This window comes from Rhyacophila brunnea, unplaced genomic scaffold, assembly GCF_057557595.1.
Source record: "Rhyacophila brunnea isolate RB1 unplaced genomic scaffold, BYU_Rbru_1.0 scaffold_20, whole genome shotgun sequence".
Taxonomy (NCBI): Eukaryota; Metazoa; Arthropoda; class Insecta; order Trichoptera; family Rhyacophilidae; genus Rhyacophila; species Rhyacophila brunnea.
The window spans coordinates 19,712,620-19,740,498 of NW_028232860.1; the positions used below are offsets into that span (position 1 = coordinate 19,712,620).

The 27,879-nt window shown below is 35.0% G+C and overlaps 2 protein-coding genes across 2 annotated transcripts in view; both read left to right on the forward strand.

Moving 5' to 3' along the window:
• LOC147071338 (coiled-coil domain-containing protein lobo-like) overlaps nt 1-4,175 on the forward strand; it is a 199,490-nt gene extending 195,315 nt beyond the window's left edge. The window contains exons 3-4 of the mRNA XM_085948569.1: nt 3,885-4,079; nt 4,167-4,175. Of these exons, the coding sequence (XP_085804695.1) occupies nt 3,885-4,079; nt 4,167-4,175 (204 nt within the window). The remainder of the gene's footprint in view (nt 1-3,884; nt 4,080-4,166) is intronic.
• A 354-nt stretch (nt 4,176-4,529) lies between these two features.
• Nucleotides 4,530-27,879, forward strand: LOC147071340 (dynein regulatory complex subunit 7-like). The gene is made up of 13 exons (XM_085948570.1): nt 4,530-4,595; nt 5,869-6,027; nt 7,631-8,164; nt 9,185-9,344; nt 10,832-10,979; nt 12,473-12,582; nt 14,465-14,612; nt 15,594-15,660; nt 17,016-17,228; nt 19,125-19,346; nt 20,711-20,875; nt 25,387-25,478; nt 27,691-27,879. Exons 1-13 carry the CDS (start codon nt 4,530-4,532, stop codon nt 27,830-27,832), a joined length of 2,226 nt encoding a protein of 741 aa, XP_085804696.1. The 3' UTR covers nt 27,833-27,879.

The following is a 27,879-nucleotide window of genomic DNA, read 5'->3' on the forward strand; positions in this document are numbered from 1 at the left end:
GTAATAATATTCTAACATTTAAATGAATTACAATTATACAAATCGGTCATTGGCAAATTTGATTGTAAGCCTAGATTTTTATAATGGTATTAAATCAACAAACAAACAAAATAATACCTGACTGACCTAACATCAGAAAAAAATTAACTTATTTAAAACGTATATTTTATAGTAACATTTATCAACATAAAATAGAACGTATGATTTCAGTCGATATCAAACCTTTTAATTAAGCAGTTCACAAATAATCTCTCAATTGAATTATCGTTCCTCACATACTGTGTTTATCCGCAATAGACATGAAACTACCAAAATAATAAAGCCATACTAGCATGTACTTTAAAAATAGACATGAAACAATAAACAATCATAAAAACAGCTCTGTGTGTATTAATCAAATACGTATATATATAAAAATACTAAGCTCAGTAGTTGGACGTATTGCAAGGTATTCACAATAGAATATTTATATATTATTATAGTAGACTAAGTTACAATAAAAATTCAACAACAAACTTTTATAAAAATCTCAGATCAACACACTACCTACCAGAAAAAAAATCTAAAAAAAGGTCGCTCACATTTTTTACTGGACCAGTGGCGGCTCTCTCGATTGAGCTATCGGCCTAACCGTGACTTATAGGAATTAAATTTATTATCCGCATTATCCGAGGTATTCCATCGGTATTGAATGAAAAAGTAACAAAAAATGTAAACAAACTACACTGAAAATGTCCATAGTATGCCCTCAGCACCTCAGAGTTTATAATAATTGTATATCAATTTAAAAATAATCTATCACAGTAGATTGTTAGCACCCTGTAAAAACAGTTGCAAAAATTTTTCACCCCTTCATTTGACCTCCATCTAAATCGCGAATGTTATCACGTCGTATACAATAAGATGAATCTCGCCGACCCGATAAAATCAACCCTTGTGATCAAATATAATTTACTTACCTTCATTTTCAAACCCCTTTCATCATTATACATATTTAAATATTGTTAGAAGTTATAGACCGTTTCTCAACCTTTTTCAAGACATATGCAGAGATTTTTTTGATAATTCAATTTCGTCGTTACGATATTATGAAAACCGGTTATATCCACACTTTAAATAACATAATGTTTTAGCATCAAAACATTTAAATAATTCAGTACACTGTTAAGTATACTATAATTATTATACTTATGTAATATACATCTATTTTTTTTAAATACTACAATAAGCTGTGGGGCCAAATGACAGTAGTGTAGTGAAATAATAGTGCATGGTTTTGAGAAAAGTCGCTAGCTTTGAGAAAATTATATGAATATATCGTTACTGGGTATCGAACCAGCAGCCCTATGTTCTAACTAGTGATATTAAGTTACCCGACGACATGACGTAATTGTGACGTCAGCCAATACACGCTACAGGCAAGCCGTCCAACGCACACGGCTCACCATAGATATTATTATGCTGAAACACCTATTTGTGTATGGGGACAATGGATATCGCCACTATTTTAGTAGCGTTATTTTCTCGAATGCTATTATCACTCCGGTAGTACGTCACAATGATGTCATATGACGTCATGTCGGCCGGGCGACTACAACTCGCAAGTTATAACATAAGGCCCCTGGAGCCCCAAGTGAGAGCCCAATGCCCTACGCACTGGAACACGGTGGGCGCCGGGGTTAAAGATTAGTTTGAATAAAAACAGACGTCATGTGAATTGTCCGCTATTTAATCGGCTACATGCATGAAAAATTAAACTAATTTTTTTAAAACAAGATTTAAAAAAAAAACCTCAGAAAAAATAATTCGTAAAAATGTTGGACCGAGTGGTATTTGAACTCACATCCATAGCCGACGTACACCATTCTGTTTCTCAATGAGTGCTCTCGCCTTTAAACTATCGATCCTTCTAGGATTTATGCGAATTATTTCAAATACGTAGCTGCGTTTTAGAGGTACTTCCGCCAATCCAAAGGCAATCTGCTTTATAATCAATTAAGGTAAATGACGTTATTAACGTAATGGTAAGTCGCAACAAATGACCGGCGTGAATTATTTTTTTATTATAATTGATGTTCTTGTACTTTTTTTATTTAATACTGAATATACACATGGTTTAAGAATATTGAATTCTTTATTATAGCAAAAACATAATTTTGAAAAACCTCAGAAACATAAGTATATTAGAAAAAATCCAAGAAAGCAGTTGGATCGTAAATGTAAAAAATAATTCGCATGAATGATGAATATAATATGGATATGGATATAATATTATTAAGGGGGGACATGCTCGTCGAAGGTCCAAATTGAGTTTTTATTGTATTTTCAAACCATGATCCTGGACACTCCTTAAACGTTGTAGATAATCTATTTATATAATTTTGAAGCCTTATTATCCTTTATAGTTATTTTAAACATTTGATGACTGCATGAAGTATTTTTGTTACATAAAATAGTATTCTTTTAAACCTCTCGCTCTAATGTTTTAGAATATAGTCATATTTCGGTACATAACTGTGCAGTGGTGTTAAGATTTTTTACATTTATTAATTTTTAAACGCATTTATAAAACCATTAGTATAATTTATTACGAGATAATTTTTGTAAAATATTCACGATAAAAAATTATATTAATAATCTCTGTGATCCCAAATTTGACAAGAATTAGGCATTTTATTATTCAAAAAATCGGCAAGATTAACACATTTGAAGATGATTCTAAAGATATTTATTATAAGCTATGTCTTTGACCATTCAAGTGTGATGAACATCTTATGAATAATGATTGCTTTATAATAATTATTGACCTAAGAATAAGGTAGTGTTTTTTTGAAATACGCCATTTCTTTTGTCATTCCCCAGTGGTTAAGCTACAACATACGGCCGTAGCCATAAATTGACAAACTATAATTAAAGTAGGGAGTAAAATTATGTTAACGCGCGTGTTTGAACATGTACCTAACCGAATTTTTTTAAATTTTTTTTTAAATTGTACATGTTCAAACACGCGCATCAATATCATTTTACTCCCTATTTCAATTATAGTTTGTCAATTTATGGCTACGGCCGTATGTTGTAGCTTAACCACTGGGGAATGACAAAAGAAATGGCGTATTTCAAAAAAACACTACCTTATTCTTAGGTCAATAATTATTATAAAGCAATCATTATTCATAAGATGTTCATCACACTTGAATGGTCAAAGACATAGCTTATAATAAATATCTTTAGAATCATCTTCAAATGTGTTAATCTTGCCGATTTTTTTAATAATAAAATGCCTAATTCTTGTCAAATTTGGGATCACAGAGATTATCAATATAATTTTTTATCGTGAATATTTTACAAAAATTATCCCTTAATAAATTATGCTAATGGTTTTATAAATGCGTTTAAAAATTAATAAACGTAAAAAATCTTAACACCACTGCACAGTTATGTACCGAAATATGACTATATTCTAAAACATTAGAGCGAGAGGTTTAAAAGAATACTATTTTATGTAACAAAAATACTTTATGCAGTCATCAAATGTTTAAAATAACTATAAAGGATAATAAGGCTTCAAAATTATATAAATAGATTATCTACAACGTTTAAGGAGTGTCCAGGATCATGGTTTGAAAATACAATAAAAACTCAATTTTGACCTTCGACGAGCATGTCCCCCCAGGCGAGTGCACGCACCGTAAAATGAATGGTGTGAGTTCTAGTCCCACAAAAATAGTTCAACCTTTTTATTGGATTTCTTATAATATGTATTTTTAAGGTTTTCCAATATTATGTTTTTTTTAAATGACGAATCCAATATTCTTAAACCTTGTGCATATTCAGTTTGAAAAATATCAATAATGTCTCTTATTTTCTTGTTCGTCTCCTCTTAGCCTGATCGTATCCTGTCTCCGTTCAGCATCCTGAAGCGACACCGCGGCAACAGCTTCGAGTACGCCACACTCCTGGCATCTTTTCTTATCGGCTCTGGTCTGGACGCTTATATAGTCTTCGGAATCGCAACCAGAGATTTGACCCTGAACATTCAAAGTAGAACTTCATGTCCGGATATCCCCAAAGTCGTCGAGGTCTGTAAACAACAAAGAGAAAGTGGTAATGCCGCGTTCTCATCTAGCAATTTTTGTCGTTCAATTATTGTATCTTGAATTTTTAAGAATAAATGAAAAGAAATCTTCCCACGTATCGATTAAAGTTAAAGCAATAATCGTAATCGAGAGGGGTCAAATGAAATAAACAAGTTGTACCTACGTCGCACAGTAGGATAAAAGCCCAAAATCGTGGCCAAAACCTGAAATCACCTCTGATTTGAATAAAAATTGGCATACAGAGGCTTTGAAGGTCGTTGATTACGAATTCGAAAGCCATAATTATTGTAAACAAAATGGCCGATCCAATATGGCGGACATGGATGTTAAAAAGGTGCCAGATCTTGACGAAAATTGGTATATACGGGTTTTCAAGGTCGCTGATTACGAATCCGAAATATAAATGATCGTAAACAAAATGGCCGATCCAAAATGGCAGACATGGATGTTAAAAAAGTGTCAGATCGTGACAAAAATTGGTATATGCGGGTTTTGAAGGTCACTGATTACGCATTCAAAAGCTAAATTATAGTAAACAAAGTAGCCTATCAAGCACAAGACGCACCGCAGGTAACTTTTATAAATGAGCTTTGCAAAATGTGACAAAATATATAACTTTTCGAATAGTTGAAAATGCTATTTTTTTTTAAATTATTCAATTTTATTTATGCAGAAATTTATACTATAATTCAATAATTTATACATTAAGTTTAGACTCAACCAATGTAAAAATATTTTCTACATACCTCCAGAAGTCGTATTCATGTCGCAGAATTGAAATTGAACACTTCACTTGAAATTTATGGGTTTTCAAAGTCACCGTTATTTTCGTCTGTTTAGCACGCGACACGTACACTCTCCACGAAGGCTAACTTCCAATTGACGCAGAGACGAAGGTATACGGTCAAAACGCTTCCCCTTTCACAATGAAATGCAGTCATTAGTCCTCTACCTGACTGACTACTCAAGTATCCCCATTTAGAAAATTCATTTACTGGGGTTTTGGCCACGTTTTTGGGCTTTTCTTCTACTGTGCGTCGGTAACAACTAGTCGTCTTGAATGTTGAACGTATAACGCAGAAAGGATCTTACAGTGCCACAAACTTATCTGAAGAATTGATGGGGGAGCCACAGTCGAAAAGTATCCATTCAAGACTCACAACTGGACAGAATTTGACAGTGGAATGACGTATTTAAAATGCCGTCCATATGGCGTCATAGTAGTTCCATTTATATCCGTTCTTCAGATAAGTTTGTGGGACTGTAACTTAGCTTGAATCAACTTACAAGATGATCAAGTTTGTTGATATGTGGTTCTCATTTATCAATAATTAACATTCGATTGTTATTCAATACACGGTTTAATGACAAAAAACACCACGTGGATGTCTGAACCACTATATTCCATACAAGTAAATCAACGTGTAAGCTGAATTTAACGAAATTGAGGTCCTTTATACTTTTTTCGATTCAGCAGTGAACCACTCGAGTTAGCCGGTTGCCTAGCAAGTTGCCTAAAGTAGCCAAGGTTATAACAATTCAATTTGATGCCGTGTTGATTACGTCTATTAGTTCAACTTAGAATGATACCTGGGAATATTATTTTTGATTTCTTGTTCAACATTCAACCTTCAACAGACCGCCACGGAAAACTAATGAACGTTATCGTGTCAATCAACCTTAAAATGGAATGGCTAATACCATAATACACAATAATTATTACATATGAATAAAGAGTATAAACATACGTCACTAATACTTTATTTTTAAGGAAGTCCAACAAGAGGTTGATACGATTAACACAAAGTATAAGGTGAACCCTGGGACAGACTTTCGCAGTCAGCATCTCTTGAGGAGAGAGGCGCAGAGGCAGCAGAGACTCCGGGAGCGAGAGTTGGAAGAAGAGGAGGCTAGTAGAAAGGCTATTGAGGTATGATTAAAAGTAAAATGTCTGAGAATTGTATCTTGTATGTGGAATTTTTATTTTTTGATAGTATAATAATATTGTTCATTAGCGTAGTTTACTAGGTAACTGTGGTTCAGGGAAAATAGACTGCACAAATAAAAAAAAAATTTGCCACTGACACAAATACCTGACGACAGTGGCGAAGACTTCTAATAGGCGATTATTTAAACTAAAGTCTCCTACCTTAGTACGAGTGTAAACACATTTATAATAGTATAGGCATCGCTACGTAATACTACAGATGCGCTGCGTCATATATTTACCATCAATCACGTGCGTTCAAAGACTGTAATAACATAAACTGATCATATTTTAAATAGGCACATATAGAATATCGTAACAAATCAGCAAATCGTAATATACTTTGAAAGAATGCAAATAATTAAGAATTAGATCATTTCAATTTTTTTTTTCTTCAAGGCCGTAAAATCACATTTAAGCATAGATATTTTAAAACACAGTGCTGAAGACTCCATACTAGGTGATTATTAACGCGTACCTTCTAAATAAAGATGGATTTTAATCACCTTAAAACACCTCAAAAAAAAAAAACATAGCCTAGAATTCACATACCATAAATAAACTGTATATCAGTATACATAATATTCTACTAACACATGAAAACAAGGCTTTACGTAATTTAAAGGATTTTTGTATGTAGTTTGACACGATTTAGGTATCCATGTGATTTTTATTTTGTCTCACTCCCTATAATATGAAACGAATCAACGACTACGCCGTTGTGTATATTATTATCAATGACTGTTATTTTATGCATGGTGGACTCTGCCTTAGCGGTCAATCAATTGGATAAGATGCTCTACTAATGAGACCGTAGAATTTTCGGCTGAATTTTGATCACGGCTGGGTATCACTTTCTTCAGTAAAATATTGTAATAATAGTGAAATCTCTATATAAAAAAAGTTAAATTATAGTAAGGTTTTATTTATTTATAAAATAGAAACACTCCGGTTTTAGTATTTATTCCGAGTTCACAGAGATTAACCAACAATAACAGAGAATACTTAGTACGCGAAAACAGATTAACAAGATAAGATGCCTCACTCGACCAAATAACTAGATGAACTTGCAAAAGGATTAGTTCAATTCAGGTAGGTATCACATTTGACATCTAAATACCACACTTATCACTAGAAACGAATTTTGATAGTGTGAGGTGCTTAGTCTCAAAATAGAAGACATATATGGTCAAAAGGGTCAGAGTTAATCAGACTAAACTGACTGGCTGTAAGACTGTGAGAGATCTGCGAGAGATATCAATTATGACGGAGTCAAATCGGAGTTAAATCCTAATCCATCTACATAGTGCTTGCGGCGTCCAGTCAATGAGCATCGCCATCTATGGGTCTGTTTTCGAAGTTACGCAGCTATATATAGACTAATAGAGTTAAATCCTAATCTGTATACATAACGCTTGTGGCGTCTAGTCAATGGGCCGCATCTATTTACCTAGTATTTTTTTTCAGTCACCTACCACAGCGGACCTTCTTTCCTTCATCAGGATATGAGACGGGTAACTAAATAAAAACATTCTTTGTTAAACAGGAATTAGAAAAACCCCCTCACGATGAACTGCATGGTTGGCGAGTCCACGCGTGGATCCTTGTTTTACCAACTATCACCAAGAAACCACTCGTCATCCAGCAAAGTTCTCCGAGTAAAAATGAATCTTTCAGTCCAGAAAAAATATACTCCACTACTGAAGAAGTAGAATTTGAAAAGGAGAAAGTATCTCAAATGAGCACAGACGAGACTGAAGTAGTGGTAGAAGAATCGGAAGTTTCGATAGAAGAAGAAAAATCTCCAAAGCAACTGATCGAAAATACAGAAATAGATAGTCCAAAAGAAAAACTTGAAGATAATGTAAAAGACGAAGAAGTATTCGTTGAAAACGATAATGTAAATATTTCTGAGGAAGTTGTTAACCGCGTTGCTGATGACGCTGCTGTGATTGAAGTACAAGAGGAGAATCTGGATGATCAGCCATATTATATTGAACCGACCACTGGAAGAAGATACAGTACTTCTCATGAGGGATATTTGTCTGTGGAATGTGTTTATGATAATCAAAATTACTATGTAAGTTAATATAGCTGTTGTAGATAATATTATTTCATATAGGTACGTTATTTGTCAATGAAATCTGAATATATTATACCATTGCTTTTATCCTGGAGGTGTGTGGGACGCTCGCTTCGTCAGTTAATTCTTCGAAGTGTCATCTTTCAGCTAAGTTTCTTTTATAGTGTTAACTGTCAATTCATGGTGGAACTGCATTGCATTATTTGATTATGTATTTGTTTACTTAAATAAAACACAATTTTATAGTACTTATTCTACTTTATTAATTAAATTTTGTACCGGTTTCATCCTCTTCAATTACAATTATCACAGTTGATAATGTCCCTTTGAAGAGGACGAAACAGGTACAAATTTAAATTAATAAAGTGGAATAAGTACTATAAAATTGTGTTTTATTTAAGTAAACAAATAAATAATCAAATAATTTCAGTTAAGTAGTATGTAACATACGTTGGTACTTTTTATTATATCCATTCATTCAACTTTATATTAATTTTATGTAAATTAATTGTATATATTTTATTTTTTCACCATGTTCGATCCTTAGAAGATCATATGAGCCTACACAGAGTGGAGGTTCGTATTACCAGATTTTTGTGTTTTTGTGAGAAACCGATGTTGCGACTTAGGTCCAAACACATATTGAAAAACAATATGTGAATTTTCCAATCCCGGGACCGCTCGGCCATTTTGGGTGCATTAAAATTAATAATAAATATAAAATTAATGTATCTGCCGCCCGGATTCTGTGCAGTACCAACACCCCTGGCGCTTTCTTAACTTAACCCCAATTCCAGGCAAAGCCAATAAGTAATTTTAATATTGTTCTGTAATATTCATGTACCTATATAACTACTTGACGGGAATAAGGGATATTCGCATCCTATCAATCCCTGTGACAATCGCGACAGGGATTTTGTATGCGTCTTATGATGTACATCATATAATCCATCTGGAATGTGAACAGAGTAGAATTTCAAGCTGAGAGCCTGTAAAAGTAGGTATTTTTGATGTTAGGTAAACTTGCAAGAAAATCGGGTGCCTGCCAGCTTTGATCTAAAAGACAAGGTATGCTGGCTGCCATTGCTTCGGACGAACGAGGTGGACTCTACGGATTTCCGGAAGTTTCTGGACATGCCGATGAGCTGGGTGGAGAGACTTGACATACCTGCTATTGGTATGAATATTTTTACATTCGTATTATTTACTTACACCAATATCGGAGCTTAGAATAAACATATTATGGTCGTGCTATTTTCCTGGCTGCAGCGCCACATTGCATGTCAGATATATAATGCGTATGTTGGGTAGATAGCAAACTTAAAAAATGCCGCCCCTAGGCAGCGCCAAAATGCCGCCCCATTTTTTTTATACAGTATTTTTTAATCATCCTTTCATGACTCCAATATCTAAGAAATGTGTTGTATGGATACATTAGGTACCTACTATCAAAATAATATTTTACCATTACCTACCACTAAGACATACAAAATTAAATTTATAAATATTTTTTCCCTAAAAGTGGGGATTTTTTGACGTTGGTAATACTAAAATCGTGGACCAAGAGCGGTAGGTGGAACGCACCGTGGGAGGAGGAGGGGGGGGGCATGCATCTTTAGAGTCGACGGCAGACAAATCTGCACGTGTCACCAAAGACATCGGACGTCGAAGGCCAACGGAAGTAAACTAGACATCGCGAACCCGACAAAAAATGGCAGCTTTGTTAAACTTAGTTAATTAATACATTTTGTTTCCAACCAATGAGCTGATATTTTTAATGAAAAGAAATTTTCGTTGTAACTAAGGTTAGGTAGGTAGCTATATCTAAATATGTCAAATGATTCTCATCGATTTGCCGCCCTTCTAGTAACTGCCGCCCCCAAGCGACGCTCAATCTTCCTACCCACGGGACGTCACTGCTTTCCGTCCTCAAGTCATTCCGTCAAAGTGTACTTCAATTCATGACCAAGTAATAACATATAAAACCATGCTGCTCGAGATGTTCCAATATTCCAATCCATCCTAAAAATTATTTCTATCATCCGTTTGCACAATGCACACGTAAAATAAAATAAAACAATCAAAATCATCATTTCAATCAAAAATTTATCCTGCCTTATTTCCGAGCCGCTTCATGATTTTCGTTAAACATAACAAATAATACATGGGAGTTGCAAAATCATAGCCAACAGTCAACACCACAGAACGATCGGTTACATGTAAGTTGTACGTATGCAGTTTATCGTGGGACACTTATTCGTGAGCCGCAGTACGTGAAACATGAGTTCGTATAAACATTTTATCAAATGACGAGTTCTTTGTTGAACATTTCACCGTGAAATACATTTGTACGTATCTTACAAAATGCGGCGATAGTTTGCAAATAGTACTATTCCAATTAGATTAACCCTAACCTAACCTAACCTAGTAAAGACATCTCATAAAATTCGCCACATGTTGTAGCATACATACAAATATAATCCACGGTGAAATGTTTAACGAAGAACTCGTCATTTGATTAAATCAATGTTACACGAACTCATGTTTCACGTACTGCGGCGCACGAATAAGTGTCCTGCGGTGAACTGTTTACGTACAAATTTCCGGATACGAGAACGACCTGCCACAGTTCACCGAAAAAAATCCCGTAATATTCTTTTATAGACTTTGAGAGGAGATATCCAGGGGGTGAAAAAGTTGTTCGCTACAAGAAAGCGGTTTTGGAAAAATACGCGCCGTTTTCCCGAGACGATGGGCTGGTGAAAAAGATCACCACTTTCGATGACTATGAATACCAATATCCTTTGCTGGGGTACGTATAATTTGATGCAACGTTGGTGAAGCGCGCACACAAGGGGAGAGTTTTCAGGTTCAGACTACCCCCCAATTGAAAACAAAAATATGGTGCCAGGAGAGACTTATCTGACTTACCGGACAATGTACTTTACCACCCGCACTCTAAAAAGCAACGACTCCAATGAACATTTGTCCTGGTACAAAGACAATCTGAAAATAATTTCAATAACTTTAAATCTAGTAAACAAAAATTAAGATTGAACTTGAAGACACCTCAGATATATACTCGTACCTACTTGAAAAAAATCACAATTGAAAAAAATACGATGATCCCTGACGGGGTTTGAACTCGTATATCTACCGGTATCGCGCCAATATGCTTTAATCATTAAAGCAACTGGCCTCCTTCTTAATTACGAACGATAAAGGTTTTACATGAAATGCTTATCAAATTGCGTTATTAATGACTATCGGAATTTTAATTGCCGTCATTACTAACCGACGCCAAATATTTAGTTATAACGTCTACTTAAACTTGGTAACAATTTTTAATAAACCGTTTCTTTTATTCAACGAATAATTCACAAGATTTGAGAATTTCACATTCCATATATTGAACATACATAACTTGAAAACAGCCTTTATTCCATATACCTAAACACAACACTAAGTACGCTAGTAATGCTGTATTCGTTAGAATGATGACTACGTACAATAATCTTTTCAGCGATACAGACATTTTACACCTAACATTTGACACATTCACAAAAACAATTTGTGATAAAACATACAAAACTAACTTCACACTACCGCAATAAATTCCAAAGCCTACTCCCACGCACTCTCACCCACATATACACACGCACGTAAACACCTACCTTATATATTATTATATACTTATTTTAAAGTTGTTTCTTCTCTCTCGCTTTTTTTAAATTTAATATAAATATAATAATAAATGTGGAAATCCATTATTGGTCCTTGTATATTATGTAAAATGTTGTAATATGTACTTGCAATGTCGACTGTGAAGTTTCCCAAATAAAATAAAAATAAAAAAAATAAAATATACAGATCACCGAAGACAGATAGTAAAAAATAGCGCAATTTGATAAGCATTTCATGTAGGACCTACTAGTTTAAATTATCGTAATTAAGTAGGAGGCATGTAGCTTAATTGGTTAAAGCATATTGGCGCGATACCAGTGGATATACGGGTTCAATTCCCGTCTGGCGTCGTATTTTTGTCAAATGTGATTTTTTTCTGTTATGTATATATCTGAGGTGTTTTCAAGATAATAATATGTATGTTCAATATATTATGGAATGTTATATTCTCAAATCTTGTGAAAGATTCAAACCTTCAAAGATTCAAACCATTGAATAAAAGAAATGGTTTCTTATTATAAATTCAGATAAGATTAGGTCGCATGGCCTTGTAACCTAATTTTTATAAAATGTCGCATATGAACCAAAGTTTTACAAAAATTGTCTTTAATTTAATTTCAGATACGAGTGGTATGACAAACGTTTTGACAATCTGAAAGAAATCCATACGGAATATAAAAACAAACAGGTCATTGAATACTTCGATAAAGGCAGAGAGGACAGTCTTAAAGGTTGGTTAATAAAAACTTACTTTATGGTGGATACAATTTTGAATTTTGTTAGGTCAGCCTTAAATATCTACTCTTGTAAGACTGGTGTTGAGGACTACGTTGCCAAACCCATAGAAAGCGGTGAGGCGACGGGATGGGCGTCAAATTTGTGACCTAGTATTGTAAAGCCCATCAAGTGTGACGCGCTAAATGTGTGGTTAAAACGCCACTCACGCCATCTATTGTATTGATATTGTGGTAATCATCTTGGTATAGATCTAAAAATTGTCGTCGGTTTACTTTTCGAGATAATTAATAGCAAACGTCACGTAAGTCCGTCGCAAATTATATACCTCGCCACGCTGCCATCATTTGGGCTTTCTGTATGTGCGGTGTGCACCCTATCTCACAGGGTTGCACAATATTATATATATTAAATTCATCCAGTAAAGTTTATTACTGCTTTGTAAAACGGCATTTTCTATGTCAACGCTTTTGATTCTAACCAGTAACCTAACCTAACCTAACGAATAAAACCAGATATAGTAAGTAGCAGACAGATTTTTTTCGAATAGTCTAAAGAAAATGACTATACCAAATTAGTTAGCTGGTCTTGTGAGTTTTGGTGTCGGTGTAGGTTAAATAATAATTGCTTGTATTAAATTTTGCCGATCATAGTTTACCGTGGGCTGTCGTACCGTTAAGTGATGGCCGTAAACCATTGAGATCAAAAAATGGCACGTTGATCGTGGAACATTGCGCTGGGTCGCTGATTTTTTAACGCGTTTTTATTAGCTCGTATTCTTGTTTGTCCGGTACAGATTTTTTCTTGTGTGTCCAGTACATTTTTTTTCTTGTTTGTCCAAGATTTGTATTGGACGATTGAAGATTTTTAACTAACTTCCTGACTAGCTAGACATTTGAAACTTTTAGAATATATCAGAACACGACGACAATGCATTCTTTTAATACTTTTAGCCATTTTTAAGCAGAATTGAATTCATTTTCAGTTAATTCTGTTTTTATGGAAAGTTATTATTGTCGGTTGCTAAGGGGGTCCTAGCAACTAAATCATTAATATATACGTGCGTTACTATGGAAATCATTATGAAATGTCAAAATGACATTTCAATATTCTATAATATTTATTCAGTATTTCTATCAAGTACAATAAAAAGTTTTTATTAATACATTGAATTGTCAAGTTTATATGATTCAACCAATGACATTATTAATGGACAACGCACTCAGTAGTATATATACAGTAGCTAGCAAGTAAATTCACGCATAGCGACATTCGCACATGCATAGGTAGACGTCACGCAATTTCCATTATGCGATATCACGCATCGGGAATTTATAGCAGTATCACATTTATTGTAATGGCGTTAGAACAGTGTTTCTAGTGTCAATGTTCATTTGAGTAAACCCGTTCGAACCGAACCATTCGGCAGACCCGATAAAAAGCATCGGGAATTTATAGCAATATCACCTTTATTGTAATGGTGTTAGAACAGATTATGCCATTCGGCAGACCCGACAAAAAAGTGAGTGTCATTTTTTTCCCAGATGCTTCGTCCATATTAATGTCATTGGATTCAACAGAAAATTTAAAAACGTGGTATATAAAAAGTTCTTTTTATCTCGTAATTATTCAAACGCTACTCAGAAAAGTCTCATTATAGTTATATGACAGAAAAAATAATAAATAACATTTCCAATCCATTGATTCGTGAGATGTTTTAATTTTTAAGCTAAATGTAATGTTATCTTAAAAATCCGCTCTCGGTCAAATCAAAGTCAGTCGATGCGTCGGGCCTTTGCGTCACCAAATGAGACACTGTTGTCAATGAGATAGATTCTTACATAAACCGCCGTTGACGTGGAAATTGTTAATTGGTAGTTCACAGGTTTGAAGCAAGCTGCAAGGATAACTCGATTGAGTGTAATAGGAAGTTGGAATTTTACCACAACGCACGAGAGGACAACCTTTCATCGATAGTCGCTACCCCTGATACACTGTCTGAAAACTTTAAGGGCAGGGACGATAGGTGAGTAATAATGAATTGGGTACTAAACATAAGTGGTAACACTTTTTTTTAAACTGGTGGAGGCTTTGCTTTACTCGCTGTACTACTAGTATGTAACTCGACTCTAGAGCAATATAGACTACAGGATTGACGTAGCAGGAGAGGCGCTATACCGAGAGGAGTGACGCAGACCTGTGTTTACTATAATGCTCTCCGCGGCCTGACCATGACAGGTAGTAGTTGCATTAAAAATTCAATGCAAGTTATGACCCGAATACATTACCATCACGTCACGTGCTGTCACGCTGAGATAGGTAGTGATTCAGTGTTATTCATTCAATATAATATTAATGGTTCAAATATATAATGATCACGTTATGTACTGTCACATGATGCCACAATAAGTTGCCGCTACGAGAAAATGTCGTTATTATTGATGTTTAAAATATTATCAGACCGATGCTCCCATCCCGTAGTAAATTTTGAACCTTTAATTAAATGAAAATTCTCAAAAATCACCAGCACAACAGTTATGTCACGTCACGCGCACCGCACTGCATCGACACCCGCACGACTCAATGAACGTTTTCTATAATTTTATACATGCCTACACATTTTTGACGCATTTAAAAACCGCGCGCTTTTTTTAGTGGTTGGCACTAGGTATGTATTTTCTATAAGAAGGTTGGGTTCTGTTTAAAATATTATCTATGGATGCAATATCGCAAGTAATTTTAACGTACGCACACGTAGAAACTGTTAAAATTAATTGAAAATAGCATGAATAATAATTCAAAATACTAATACATTAGAGTTGGCACTATCCATCATTGAATTTATAGAGATAGTGATCGTTCAAAATATTCTGAAAAATGACGAAACCATAGACTTAATTTGTCGCCGTGGCAGCATGACAATATGCGACGTGCATCATAATGTATTTTAGCCTTAGTCGTACAATATTATTTAATTACGATAAATATTTAGTATTTACTGTTTCAGGTTATATCTGCGGAAGATAGAGTTTGGTAAATATTACGATTACGACGATGTTCACAGATACGTCATTGTAAGTAAAAAAAAAAACATTTTTAATTAATTATTTTTGTTGTTTATATGAACCTTTGTCCAAATAGAATCCGTGTATGCACATACATATGTATATAAATATCTAGAATATAGATAATATACACGACAATCTCATCATCAGCTTTTTTGGATGAAGATCTCGGCTACCAAATGGGTAGCGACCAAGGCCTGAACAAAAACGATGCATAAGTGCGAGTGAGAAAGTATTCGACACCCTTATAATCTCTGCGACTCGCGCTAGAGTAAGATAAAAGGTTTACAGATGTGGGAGATGGTTTGCTACGATGTAGCCGCCAAATCTTACCTTATTGCTTAACTAGGCGTCGATAACTGTGTTGCTAAAATTGCTATTAAGTAGAAAAGATGGTTCTGTGTGTTGTATTAAAATGTGGTAGCCATACTGATAAGCCAGCAGATGGTATTACGTTTCATATGTAAGTTGATACATGTTCGTGATAATTTATTTGTATATTATTATATATTTTAATATCAAGTGACCTTGTTTCTTTAAAATTACTTAAATTATGGATATTTTTACCTAATGGTTGCATTTTGACCGCTTACAAATACTATATAACGTAAAAAAGTAGAAAAATATATTTCAATTCTGAGCGTCTAGTGCGAGCACTTTGGGCGAGCACTAGCGAAATGGTCTATGTTCTCGAACATTTGTATACGAATGCGTTCGCTCGCCCACAAACCAAACGCACGGCACGCAGCTTCATTTAGCAATGCAATTGGTGGCGTCTAGATGTATCTATAGTCTAAGGTAGTGACAATATCACATAATAATCTTCGAATCTCAACATGCCGCGTATTTTAATAATTACCCAGAACGATGACTTCGACCCCATCCACACGCATGTGATCCTTCCATTGTAAGGCTTGTGGGAGCTTAGTGTATTTATAGAGTACAAATGCAGCAACGTGCCGGCGTAGTGGGGTAAAATTACACTGGTAGACTCCCAAGCTGATCGTTTGATCCGATCGCCGTTGGTTGCCACCGATCGTGAAATGTCATTCGGATCGTTCCCTAGAGTTGTGGCCAAAATATAATAATTCCTATTTTTTCCACACGATTACTCAGTGTATATCAGTCAGTGACGATCATCATAATCAAAATGTTAGCTTGTTCGATGATTACACTGGGCGACTTTACAGGCAGATTATAAATTCGCCAACAAACAGCTCGTAAAGAAGCTTAATGTAATTGACGCATAACATAAATTTTAAAGTTGACGTTTGCTCAGAACGATTGCCGTGAGTTATCGAGTCTCCTCGTGATAGGTATAATATAATAATATATACCTAGTATATGCATGATTGTGATTTCAGTCGGTTCAAGAAAAATACGACCGCAACGATGATATACCAGCGACAGAGAACATTGCCGAGAAAATATTTTCGGTTAAAGCGAACGAAATAAAAGTCGTGTACCATTACGAGAAAAATTTATTCACGAAGTCAACGCAGGAGTTCGTGAAACCCGGCGTGACAGAAATGGGAGGGCTCAATTCATTCACACCGGAACTGTTCACCGGATATATGGTAGGCAATGACATTAATATGGACGAAGCATCTGGGAAAAAAAATGACACTCACTTTATTTGTCGGGTCTGCCGAATGGCATATACTGTTCTAACGCCATTACAATAAAGGTGATATTGCTATAAATTCCCGAAACTTTTTGTCGGGTCTGCCGAATAGTTCGGTTCGAACAGGTTCGCTCAAACGAACATTGATACTAGAAACACTGTTCTAACGCCGTTACAATAAAGGTGATATTGCTATAAATTCCCGATGCGTGATATCGCATAATGATACTGCGTGATGTCTACCTATACACGTGCGAATGTCACTATGGGCGAATTTACTTGCTAGCTACTGTACTGAATGCGTCGTCCATTAATAATGTCATTGATGGTAGGTATTATTGTCAATTATCGCATTTTATGTTTGCACTTATTCCGTGCGTGGTAGTGGGCGAAACCTTTAATTGATTTGTAGCTTTTGAGATGTGTCTCCATCGAAGAACCCATTCACTGGCAGTTTGTCTAGCAAGCGAAGAAAAGATTTTAATAATTACACATGAAAAAATGTAGGTTACATGTAAATTGTACGTAAAATATTTTCACAGTGGCACAGTTCGCCGTGGGCTTTAATATGAACATTAATTCAATTTTCATAGCTGATTTTGGCAAAATTCATCAATTCAAGAATGAAAACGTATCACCGAAATTACCAGTTTTCCCACCTCTAGTTCATACATAATATTCGAGTATTTCTTATTCTGTTTAGGGTATGATTTCCCTTTCATAATAACTTAAATATACTCAAAATATCACTTCAGAATTGCAATTAGTTGCATTGTGAGAGCCGGCTAAAAAACTATACCGCAATCCAGTGATCGCCAAACGGTCGCTCGCGAGCTACCGGCAGCTCGCGTAGGATATTTTATGATATTTATAAATTTGCCTCTCAAATTTTATTATTGGGCTCTGAAAAGAAATATTTCTCGAATGAAAAACTTAGCAAGTTGCCTTAACTGTAGAATCTGTATGGCCTTTCGTCCCAACAGAAAAGTATCCAATTTTAGTTCAAATTGCGCTCAAAACGAAGGCATTGTTTTGTTCTACCTATATGAATCAACGTTTTCCACTATGAAGGTGGTCAAAAATAAATATGTTTTTGGGGGTGCCGGATGAAATCCCGAAGGCCGAAATCCCGAATGCTGAAATCCCGAATGACCGAAATCCCGAAAGCATAAATCCCGAAAGCCGAAATCCCGAAGGCTGAAATCCCAAATGCCGAAATCCCGAATGCTGAAAACCCGAATGACCGAAATCCTGAATGGCCGGAATCCCGAAGGCCGAAATCCCGAAAAATAAAAAAAATACAAACAGTAATAATTGCGCAATCTTAACACTTAACTTGAATTGCGCAAATTTTACAAGAGAGACAAAAAACCATGTTTTTGTGGAAAATGGGTTTTTGTCTCTCCTGTAAAAAATGACGCAATCTTAACACTTATCTTGAATTGCGCAAATTATTACTGTTTGTATTTTTTTTTATTTTTCGGGATCTCGACCTTTGGGATTCCGGCCATTCGGGATTTCAGCATTCGGGAATTCGGCATTCGGGATTTCGGCTTTCAGGATTTAGGCTTTCGGAATTTCGGCCATACGGGATTTCGGCCTTCGAGATTCCGGCCTTCGGGATTTCGACCCAAACCCGTTTTTTGTAAGTCCGATGTTCTAATTTATTTTAAGTAATAAAATAATATTATGTATGGTACGATAAAGGATGATTAAAAAATATAAAGAAGGAATATGTATAAGTAGCTCACCAGACAATTTCAATTTCTGATAGTAGCTCACATCCTTATTGAGTTTGGAGACCACTGCCGTAATCCAAGTAATCATACTGTGTGAGTCATGTTTGAAGGCAAACCCTAATGCGAAAGACGACCGCAGCCTGAAGCATTACAAGCTGTTATGCTCGTTGATGGAGGAAGAGGAACGAGTTAAGCTGCACATCCGGCATATGGAGAGGTGGCTCAAAGAATGTCTAGCCAGCAGACCAGTGGAAAGGTCGATCCCAGCAAAATGTTTAGGACTGTTTGACATCGACAAGAATGAGGCAGCAAAGGAGAGTTACTTGGAGATGGTACCTATAACTTAATAATTACCCAATTGACTTACATTTAAGGCTGCCTATTACTTGTGACAATCTCCGTAACTCCTCACATACTGAACTATGTACCAAATCATATGGTGTGTTATAAACATACCTCATGGGTGAAGTTCGATAGTTTTGACAGGTAATAAAACGGGGTGAATATAAAATAAATGACGTGTTCAATAGGAACAGTTCCCGGGGAAAAGATTCAGAGTGCTACAATTGCCAAAATGCTACTGTTTGCGTTTCAGTATATTATTGTATCTTATTTGACAGATATTTTTTTTCTGTCTTATGGAAATTCCAATAGGACAGTAAACTTGATCGTTTTTATTCATCAGACGTGAAAAGTTGCTTCGCGAGAAAAAGATTCGCATGTTTTGCATGTTAAAATTTGCAATTTTCACTTTCTGTTCCTACTGGCCCCGTGATGGCGAGTGAATAATGAGCATTCCCATTCACCAAAGCCAGGGATTGAAATGAACCGGAGCGCCGTTCCGGTTTATACAATCCCCAAAATTATCGCTCCGTCTCGTAAAATATTTGACTGTCTGAGCTAGAATGCCATATAATAAAAATCAAAGTTATTTTTATAAAAATACATAACATTGGATAAATATTATCACTTCCCTCCATTTTCGTAAATGAATAGCAAGCTGTCACTTTTATTTTTAGTATGGTTTTTCGTCTGGATTTAAGGACTTGAAGGTGGACAATTAACACACCGGAATTATGATGGAAACGACGAGTTTATTTGATGTTAATATATACTAGATTTCTACATTTTATATAATTTATTTTATGGAGGACGAAATGTGTGTAGCGCGAGCGAACAGTGTTTTCTGTCTGGTAGCCGGCCACGTTCTGCCGCGCCCAAACGAAACAAAAAAGACCATTTGTGAACCAACACAATGCGGAGTTCCCCACTATGAAATTTCGCCGGCAACCATATACAACGTTGCCGGTTTATTAATATTTATTTTTGTAATCAACCCACTATTTTTTGGTTTGATATCGATTTGGGCCTCTCCAGATTCACAGAGACATCCCCAAATGGGGGACCATTTGGGAATGTAACACTATGTCAATATTTTTGTAAATTTATCGAGCGCTCCGGTTCGTAAAATTTTCCATTTCGAGTGCTGCAAACCATACTGTTGAATTGCAAACACAACTTTTTGCATGAAATTTAAGGTTTTCTGTAATCCATTTAAAAAATTGAATTAATCTGAAAACGTTCCTATTTTACCGTTTTACCGTAGCTAAAATATTACAGGCAAAAAGGAGCTGGGGGTGTCTCAACGACGGTAGGGTGACAAGACGTATACGATATTGTCATAATTAATTTACAGAAGGCGGCCGAGAGGGCAGCCCGCGCGCGGGAGCTGGCAGCCGATTTCCAACCGGGGGCCCCGTATGCGGTGCGTCGTTCTTCTCAGGCGATCACTCTTTGCCTCAAGGACTTCACCAAAAGACAGCTTGCCAAGCAGAACATTGTACAGGCCAGATACGACCGGGTAAAAATAGAAACCATTACATTACTACCCAGTGGCGCACCCAGGAATTATTATTGGGGGGGGCCCAAGAAGGAGAATGTAAATTAGTCCCATAGGCTCTTTTTCTTCTTCATATAAATATTTTTACATATTTTCACAATACATGGCGATATACATAGGGACATTTTCAACTAGTTGAAAATGTTCCTCTGAGGCGGACGAAACCGGTCCTAATCTATTTAATAAAAGTGGAATAAGTACTAAAAAAAAAATTACGTTTTATTAAATTAAAACAACAATACAATATTTATTCCGAATTCCACCGAAAAAAATGTTCTTTTGATTTACACCACCACCGTAGTGGGTGTAGTCGTTCTTTTCGCAGAATGTTGCAGATTTTTGGTATTTTAATATTTAGGTTCCAACATATTATTGTTGTTTTTATTTAATAAAACGCAATTTTTTATAGTACTTATTCCACTTTTAATTAATATATTAGGACCGGTTTCGTCCGCCTCAGTGGGACATTTTCAACTGAATACATTTTTTTTTTATTTTAAAACAATATTTATCAAACAAAATTCAAAGCGGTAGAAATAATATAACAATAGGTACATAATAATTATCCGTCCAATAATACCTTCCCAATAACAGACTAATTTAAAACTAATGAGGTTGGACATTAATATTTCATACTACGTCAGAGGCATTAAACAAATTATTTGAAATATTAACAAACCACAAAATATGAAACAATCTACACTTACAATAACATTAATATCAACAAATAATTCTAATTAGTCAAAATTAACAATAATTTTTTTTTTTTTTATAAAAAATAAAATAAAATTATCAATTGAAGTGAGATGAAATAAAAAACAAATACAACCAAAATATGAGTCAGAATTCAATAAAAATAATAAATAATGTACAATATATAAAGTTATGTTATGACAATCCCAAATATTAAATAGGGTACAATAATGGAGAAGACACAAAATATAATTGATCATTTAACAAATTAGAATTTGGCAAAAATTTATACCTATTAATTTCTAGGATTTCCTGTTTATCCAATTTTATAGATTTCTCATTCAAATGCAGGATTTTAAAATTTTTACTGATATTAAAAGAGTGATTATTTAAACTTAAATGATTTCCAAAAGCTGAAGATTCATTACCATTTTTGGCACAGGCTAAATGTTCTTTGATCCTAGTATTAAAGGATCGTCCCGTTTGTCCAACATATTTGGCATCACAAGAGTCACAACTTAATAGATAAATTTCACTTTGGTTAAGTTTATCTAATCTATCTTTAGTATTCACCAGTATATCCAACATATTAATTGAAAATGGACAAAAAAAGTATTATTGCCTTTAAATTATACACAACCTACTCAATACAACACAGCCTTATATCTCGTTTATCGGTCTTTTGTCTATTGCACTCGGTGTACCTACACCATGGCCCCCACATCCTGAAACGGACCCTCAGGCTAGGGCAGTGGTCGGCAAACTGCGGCTCTTTGGCCCTTTGAGTGCGGCTCTGCCACAGATGCTCTCTGTCATATTTGACATGACTACAAAGAAGAAGCAAATAAAATGGAAGAGGATAACCGTAAATGTAATGTTGAGTAGACCGAGACTTCGCGTTTATTCAAAACTTAAATGGCTTCCCGACCTGTATTTATGTGTCGGGAAAAATTGACGCATTCAAATAATTTAGAGAGATACTACAACTAAAAACTAGTAATTTTGCGCTAAATATTCTGTCGATGATGCAAGGAAGAAAGCAGCTGAGGAGAAGAGTCAAGAAAAATAAAGTTCTGTATTTAATTAGGTACTGAATAAAATCTTTCAACAATGTTAATATTGCAAGTTTTGTGGTTAGTAAAAAGATTTCCAAGAGAGGAAATCAAGAGTAAATTGAGAAATCGATTTATTGATGAGAACCTGGAATCGTGCTTAAAATTAAATCAACAACATACGAACCTGACTTACCCAAACTTTACAAGGAGATGCAAGGCCATTATTCACATTGAAATTGTCAGTCATTATCATGATTCAATTGTATGGATACCTTACTTACAATTTAATTTTTATTAATAAATAAGATCATTATTACGTATGATATTCAGTTTTATTCAGTGTACCTACCTATAATTTAATTAGGACTTTAACTAAACTACCTACGTATATAATTTAAGTTTAAGAAATTTGGCTCTCAAAAGAAATCTCAATCGTTGTACTGTTGATATTTGCTCTATTGACTAATGAGTTTTCCGACCACTGGGCTAGGGTATTTGACGGGCCCCCTATCCACCGCTTAGATTAAAGGCAGTGTGAAACACTACATTAACGTTTTTCAAATTGTGTTTTAGTTCAAATTGAGGGTACTTATACAGTGAATTATTGGCGATTTTCAGTACGTCATATACTTTAATAATGGAGCTATCGACACATAATAATCAGAAAATATATTGGACATTCATATAAATTAAAATGTTGATAGTCATAAAGTATAATAGCGCCGCAGGCGACTTTTTTTACTATTAAAGCTAATTTATGATATGTGTTTATCTCACTTATCTGGTCAACCCGACACGCCGGGCCCCCCACAGCCCGGGCCCCCAGGCTAGACCTGTCAACCCTCCCCAGCCATGACCTATACCACTCCGGAATTCGGGTGGACACCGAGAATTTCATTAGGGAACGGGTTTCTAAAAAAACCTGACATTAGTGTTTCGAAATTTTTGTATTAGAAATTAAAATCTAAGAAATATTACTATAAAGGGTACTGGAGAATTACAAATCATTTTTTGCCGTGTTGTTTGTCTAAGCCCAAGGTATAGTTTATTGGCTTTCGATTTCAATATGTAAAATCATTCTGATGATTTTCATATTTTGGGGGGGGGCCAAGGCCCCCTGGCCCCCCCCCTGGGTGCGCTACTGTTACTACCTACTGACGATCTTGAAAGACTTCTCGATATTATTGAGACAGGTTCGACAACAGGTAGAGTATACGTTTTATAACTTTGCACTTTTTACTGCACTGATAAGCCTCTTTGTCTGATAACGTCGTATAAATTTAGATAAAATGATATTCACGTATATTAATATAATATGTAATAATAAATAAATAAATATATAATATATGTTAAATTTATATCATTTAGCCGGAGTGCAAAGTTATGAAGCATATACTCTATCTAGGACTCTTTGCGCGCTCATTTGCTGTCTTTTAGAAGTACTCCCCACTGACGTCCCTAGGCAAAGTGCCGCCCCAAGAAGATTAATAATGACCTCCCCTTTCATTTTTTTTTTAAATATTAAAATCATATTAAAACAAAATACCCACCTACGCAATATACTTATTTTACTTTTCATCCACCATTTTGTCCAAATTATGTGGGTACAGTAATAACAAAACAATGATTCGGTTGGTCGATGGTGTGCGTGCGGATGTTTACTCCTAATAGTAGGTACTACAAATTACCTGGCAGCCGATGTAAGTACTCGTAGCGCTGACGACGGTATACGACGATACGTATTCGTACGCATACAACCCACGTACCGAATCATTGTTTTGTTTTTACTGTACGTATCTATTTCACTATTATTATATTCATTTTTAAGAAGTCAACTCTTACTTTAATATAACTGTAATAGCCTAATAACTTTATGACTGGTTTGAAATGTTTGGAGTATGGAATCCAATCCCGAGCCAAAATTCTGATCCCGGGATCCCGGGGTATGGTCTCGGGATTGGCATTTTTTCCATTGTTAATATAAAAAAAAATATTTACAAATAACATTAATAAAATCGGTCAAAAATAAATCTAGTATAATTTATACTATTTAAGACATTTTTTTTAATATTGTATACGTTCAATCTTGGAAAGTTAAATGGAGTAAATAATATTGTAATAAAAATAATAATGTGAATTTAATATGAGATTGCTGTTTCTGATAGTAAAGAGTTGATGAATGGGTTAGTGAGATTTAAAATAGTAAAACAAATCATGGTGTACTTATGGCCTTTCCGCTTCATAAATCTAATTAGTCAGCCAAATATGAAACTGCCGTAAAACGTATGAGATCATGGTGGGATTACTTGTTAATAGTGCGAAGCATTGTTTTTTCCAATCTTTCTCATTTTTATTAATTTATGTGAAAAAATAAAATGAATCGGCAACTTACACATGGGTATATATCAAACTTCATTCAAACTCAGTTTATTTCTAATGTAGTTTTTTGTTATTAATAGTATTTTTTCTGTTATATTTTCGTTTTTATTTTATTTTCCATATAAATTGATAAAAAAATCAATCCCGAAAGTTTCGGAATTATGTTTATCAATCCCAGGATTCATGGGTATCGAAAATGGCTCGGGATCCCTAGTTTGGAGGCCTTATTTGAATTTTTCCAACGAATCATTTGCGTCATTGAAATCGCCGCTGATGTCACTCCGTTTGCTAATATCGTATGCTTTCAGTAACTTAAACTAAAATATTTTTTTGTTTGTTTTTCAGTGTATACAACTACTGGATGCACAAAGACGTTGGTATGCCACGAACCAATACACTATAAATTCACAGGTAGAAGAAGAATACATTGAGACAGAGTGAGTACTTACTAACATGTTAACTTTTTTAAATTTGGATTACCCGTTTACAAATTTAAGTAGACTCGAGAGAATATAATTTTTTTCGAAGGATCATCATAAAACCTGTACGGCGAGTCAGGGCTCGAAATGGATCGGAACGCACCGAAGCGTCGTTCCGGTTCATAGAATCCTCAAAATTATCGCTCCATCTCGTGAGAATATATCAATTTTACTGCCCGCGCATATATTCTATACACAAAACTGCTATCGATGGTAGTTTATTATATTTATGTATTGAGGTATTATAATTGATACAATAAGTTAGCCATTAAACTGTCTATCTCGCTTTGAAAGTTAACACGGCCAAGAGAGGTGCTTTTTGACAGTTCAGACGGTTAACTTATGGTGACAATTAACCGCTTCAATAGATAAATATCATAAATATGAACTACCCTCGATAGCCGTCAATAGCAGCCTTGTGTATAGAATAGATGAGCCGACCTAGATAATATGTCATATAATAAAAAATCTAACGTACTTATTTTTATAAAATACATACATACATATACAACTAGATAACAATGTTAACATTGTCGTAAAATTATCGAGCGCTCCGGTTCGTAAAATTTCGAGCGCTGCGGCGAGTGGATACTCACTGTGGATAGAGCCTTTGGTAACTATGTTTTCACATGTTGTTGGTATCCTGTCAATTAATGGTTTAAGTAAAGACATTGTACAAATTTTAATCAAACACAATAGGTAAGTATGTAGTATAAAACAAATCGGTCCCTGTCTATTTAGTGGAAGCCAGCATCAAATAAATTTTGAAAAAAGCCGATATACTGGATTATTTCTTAGGTTAGTTTTGGTTAGGTTATCATTCTTGAATTCATGAATTTTGCCGAAATAGGCTTTGAAAATTTCCGCTGTTCCCGCCTGTCTTCCAGTGAGTAAACAGACCTGTACCTTAAACTTGTAAAAAAAGGTACCTATTACAATATATTGTGTGTTATTTTAACTGTTAAATATTAATTATTGAATACGCCAGTAGGCACTTTTCTTTCATGCGTAATTTCTCAAATCATGCCACAAATACTTCGTGAATCATGTCCATACAATGAACATTTTTGCAAAACTCGTACATACGAGAAATCGTCGAAATTGTTAGACTTATTCTTCATTTTTTAAATGTCTAAATAATATTTAAAGCAACAATTAGATCAGGTATACTCGAACAACATCTTCTTAGCTACGTGTTAAAACTGTGAACTAACAAGCTCCTCCCATTTAGTCGACAACAGTGCCTTCCGGCTTTTGCCTAAATCTTCTTGTTGGATAGTACGTCTAATTATTATCAATAGTATCACTAGTAATTCTTACATTATTAATTTATATTTTTAACCAAATGTACGTTAAAAATATTCTTCTATTAATAAAATGGTTAATTTTCCTGAATCATCTCATATGAAAAGACATATCCTGATATGTGCATTGAATTCTATTACCATTTCTTCAAGTGAATGTGAACGCGAATTTTCGCAAATGAATCTGATTATTACCCCAAAAGAGCTTCGTTGAAGACCAAAACAGTTTCAGCACTTTTGGTCATCAAACTCGTCGGACCTCATTTGACACTTTTCGATCGTTCAAAATACATTGATCGGTGGTGACTCAGTGGAAGAAGACATTCGGCCATAGACTCTAACTATAAGAAAAGGAATCGAGACGATTTGTCAGACGAAAATTGGACTGAACTTGGAAATCACCATGTCCCCCACAAAGGGGGGGCTGATAGGGCTTTAGCATGGGTGATCGACCAGATAATTGAAATAACGCACATCAAAAATTTGCTCTAATCGTAAAAAAATCGCCTGCGGCGCTAATTTCTTTCGGGCTTATTGACATTTTAAAATATGTGGTTATGTGCTTGCATTTTTTGGTTAATGTTTGTTGATACACTGAATACCTTTAATTTGACCACGAACACCATTTGAAAAACACTACTATAGAGCATCACACTGCCTTTAACTTTAGTGATAGGTAGGGGGCCCGCTTCAGGATGTGGGTACCATGGAAATCACCATATACTTTTATTCAAATATATGAGATTTTAAATTGTTTGGCAAGAAGTGAGTAAAAAAAAAGCCGCTGGTAGGTATATCTATAAATAATGTATCCGAGAAGTTTCATGAAGTGTGTGACAGTGTTTTTTTGTTGTCTTATCTTTCAGAGCTCAGCTTACCTTCGAGATTAACGCCCTGGAGGTGCACTTGGAGAGAGAGAAGATCATGTCTGCGCAACGCTACGCCAGATTGAAGCAGCAGTTAAAAGCCGACCCAGCATTGCAATCCACCGATAAAAAGATGCAGTGATCGAGATCGAGAGAAGCTCTTTTTATATCAAATAAAATTACTGTTAC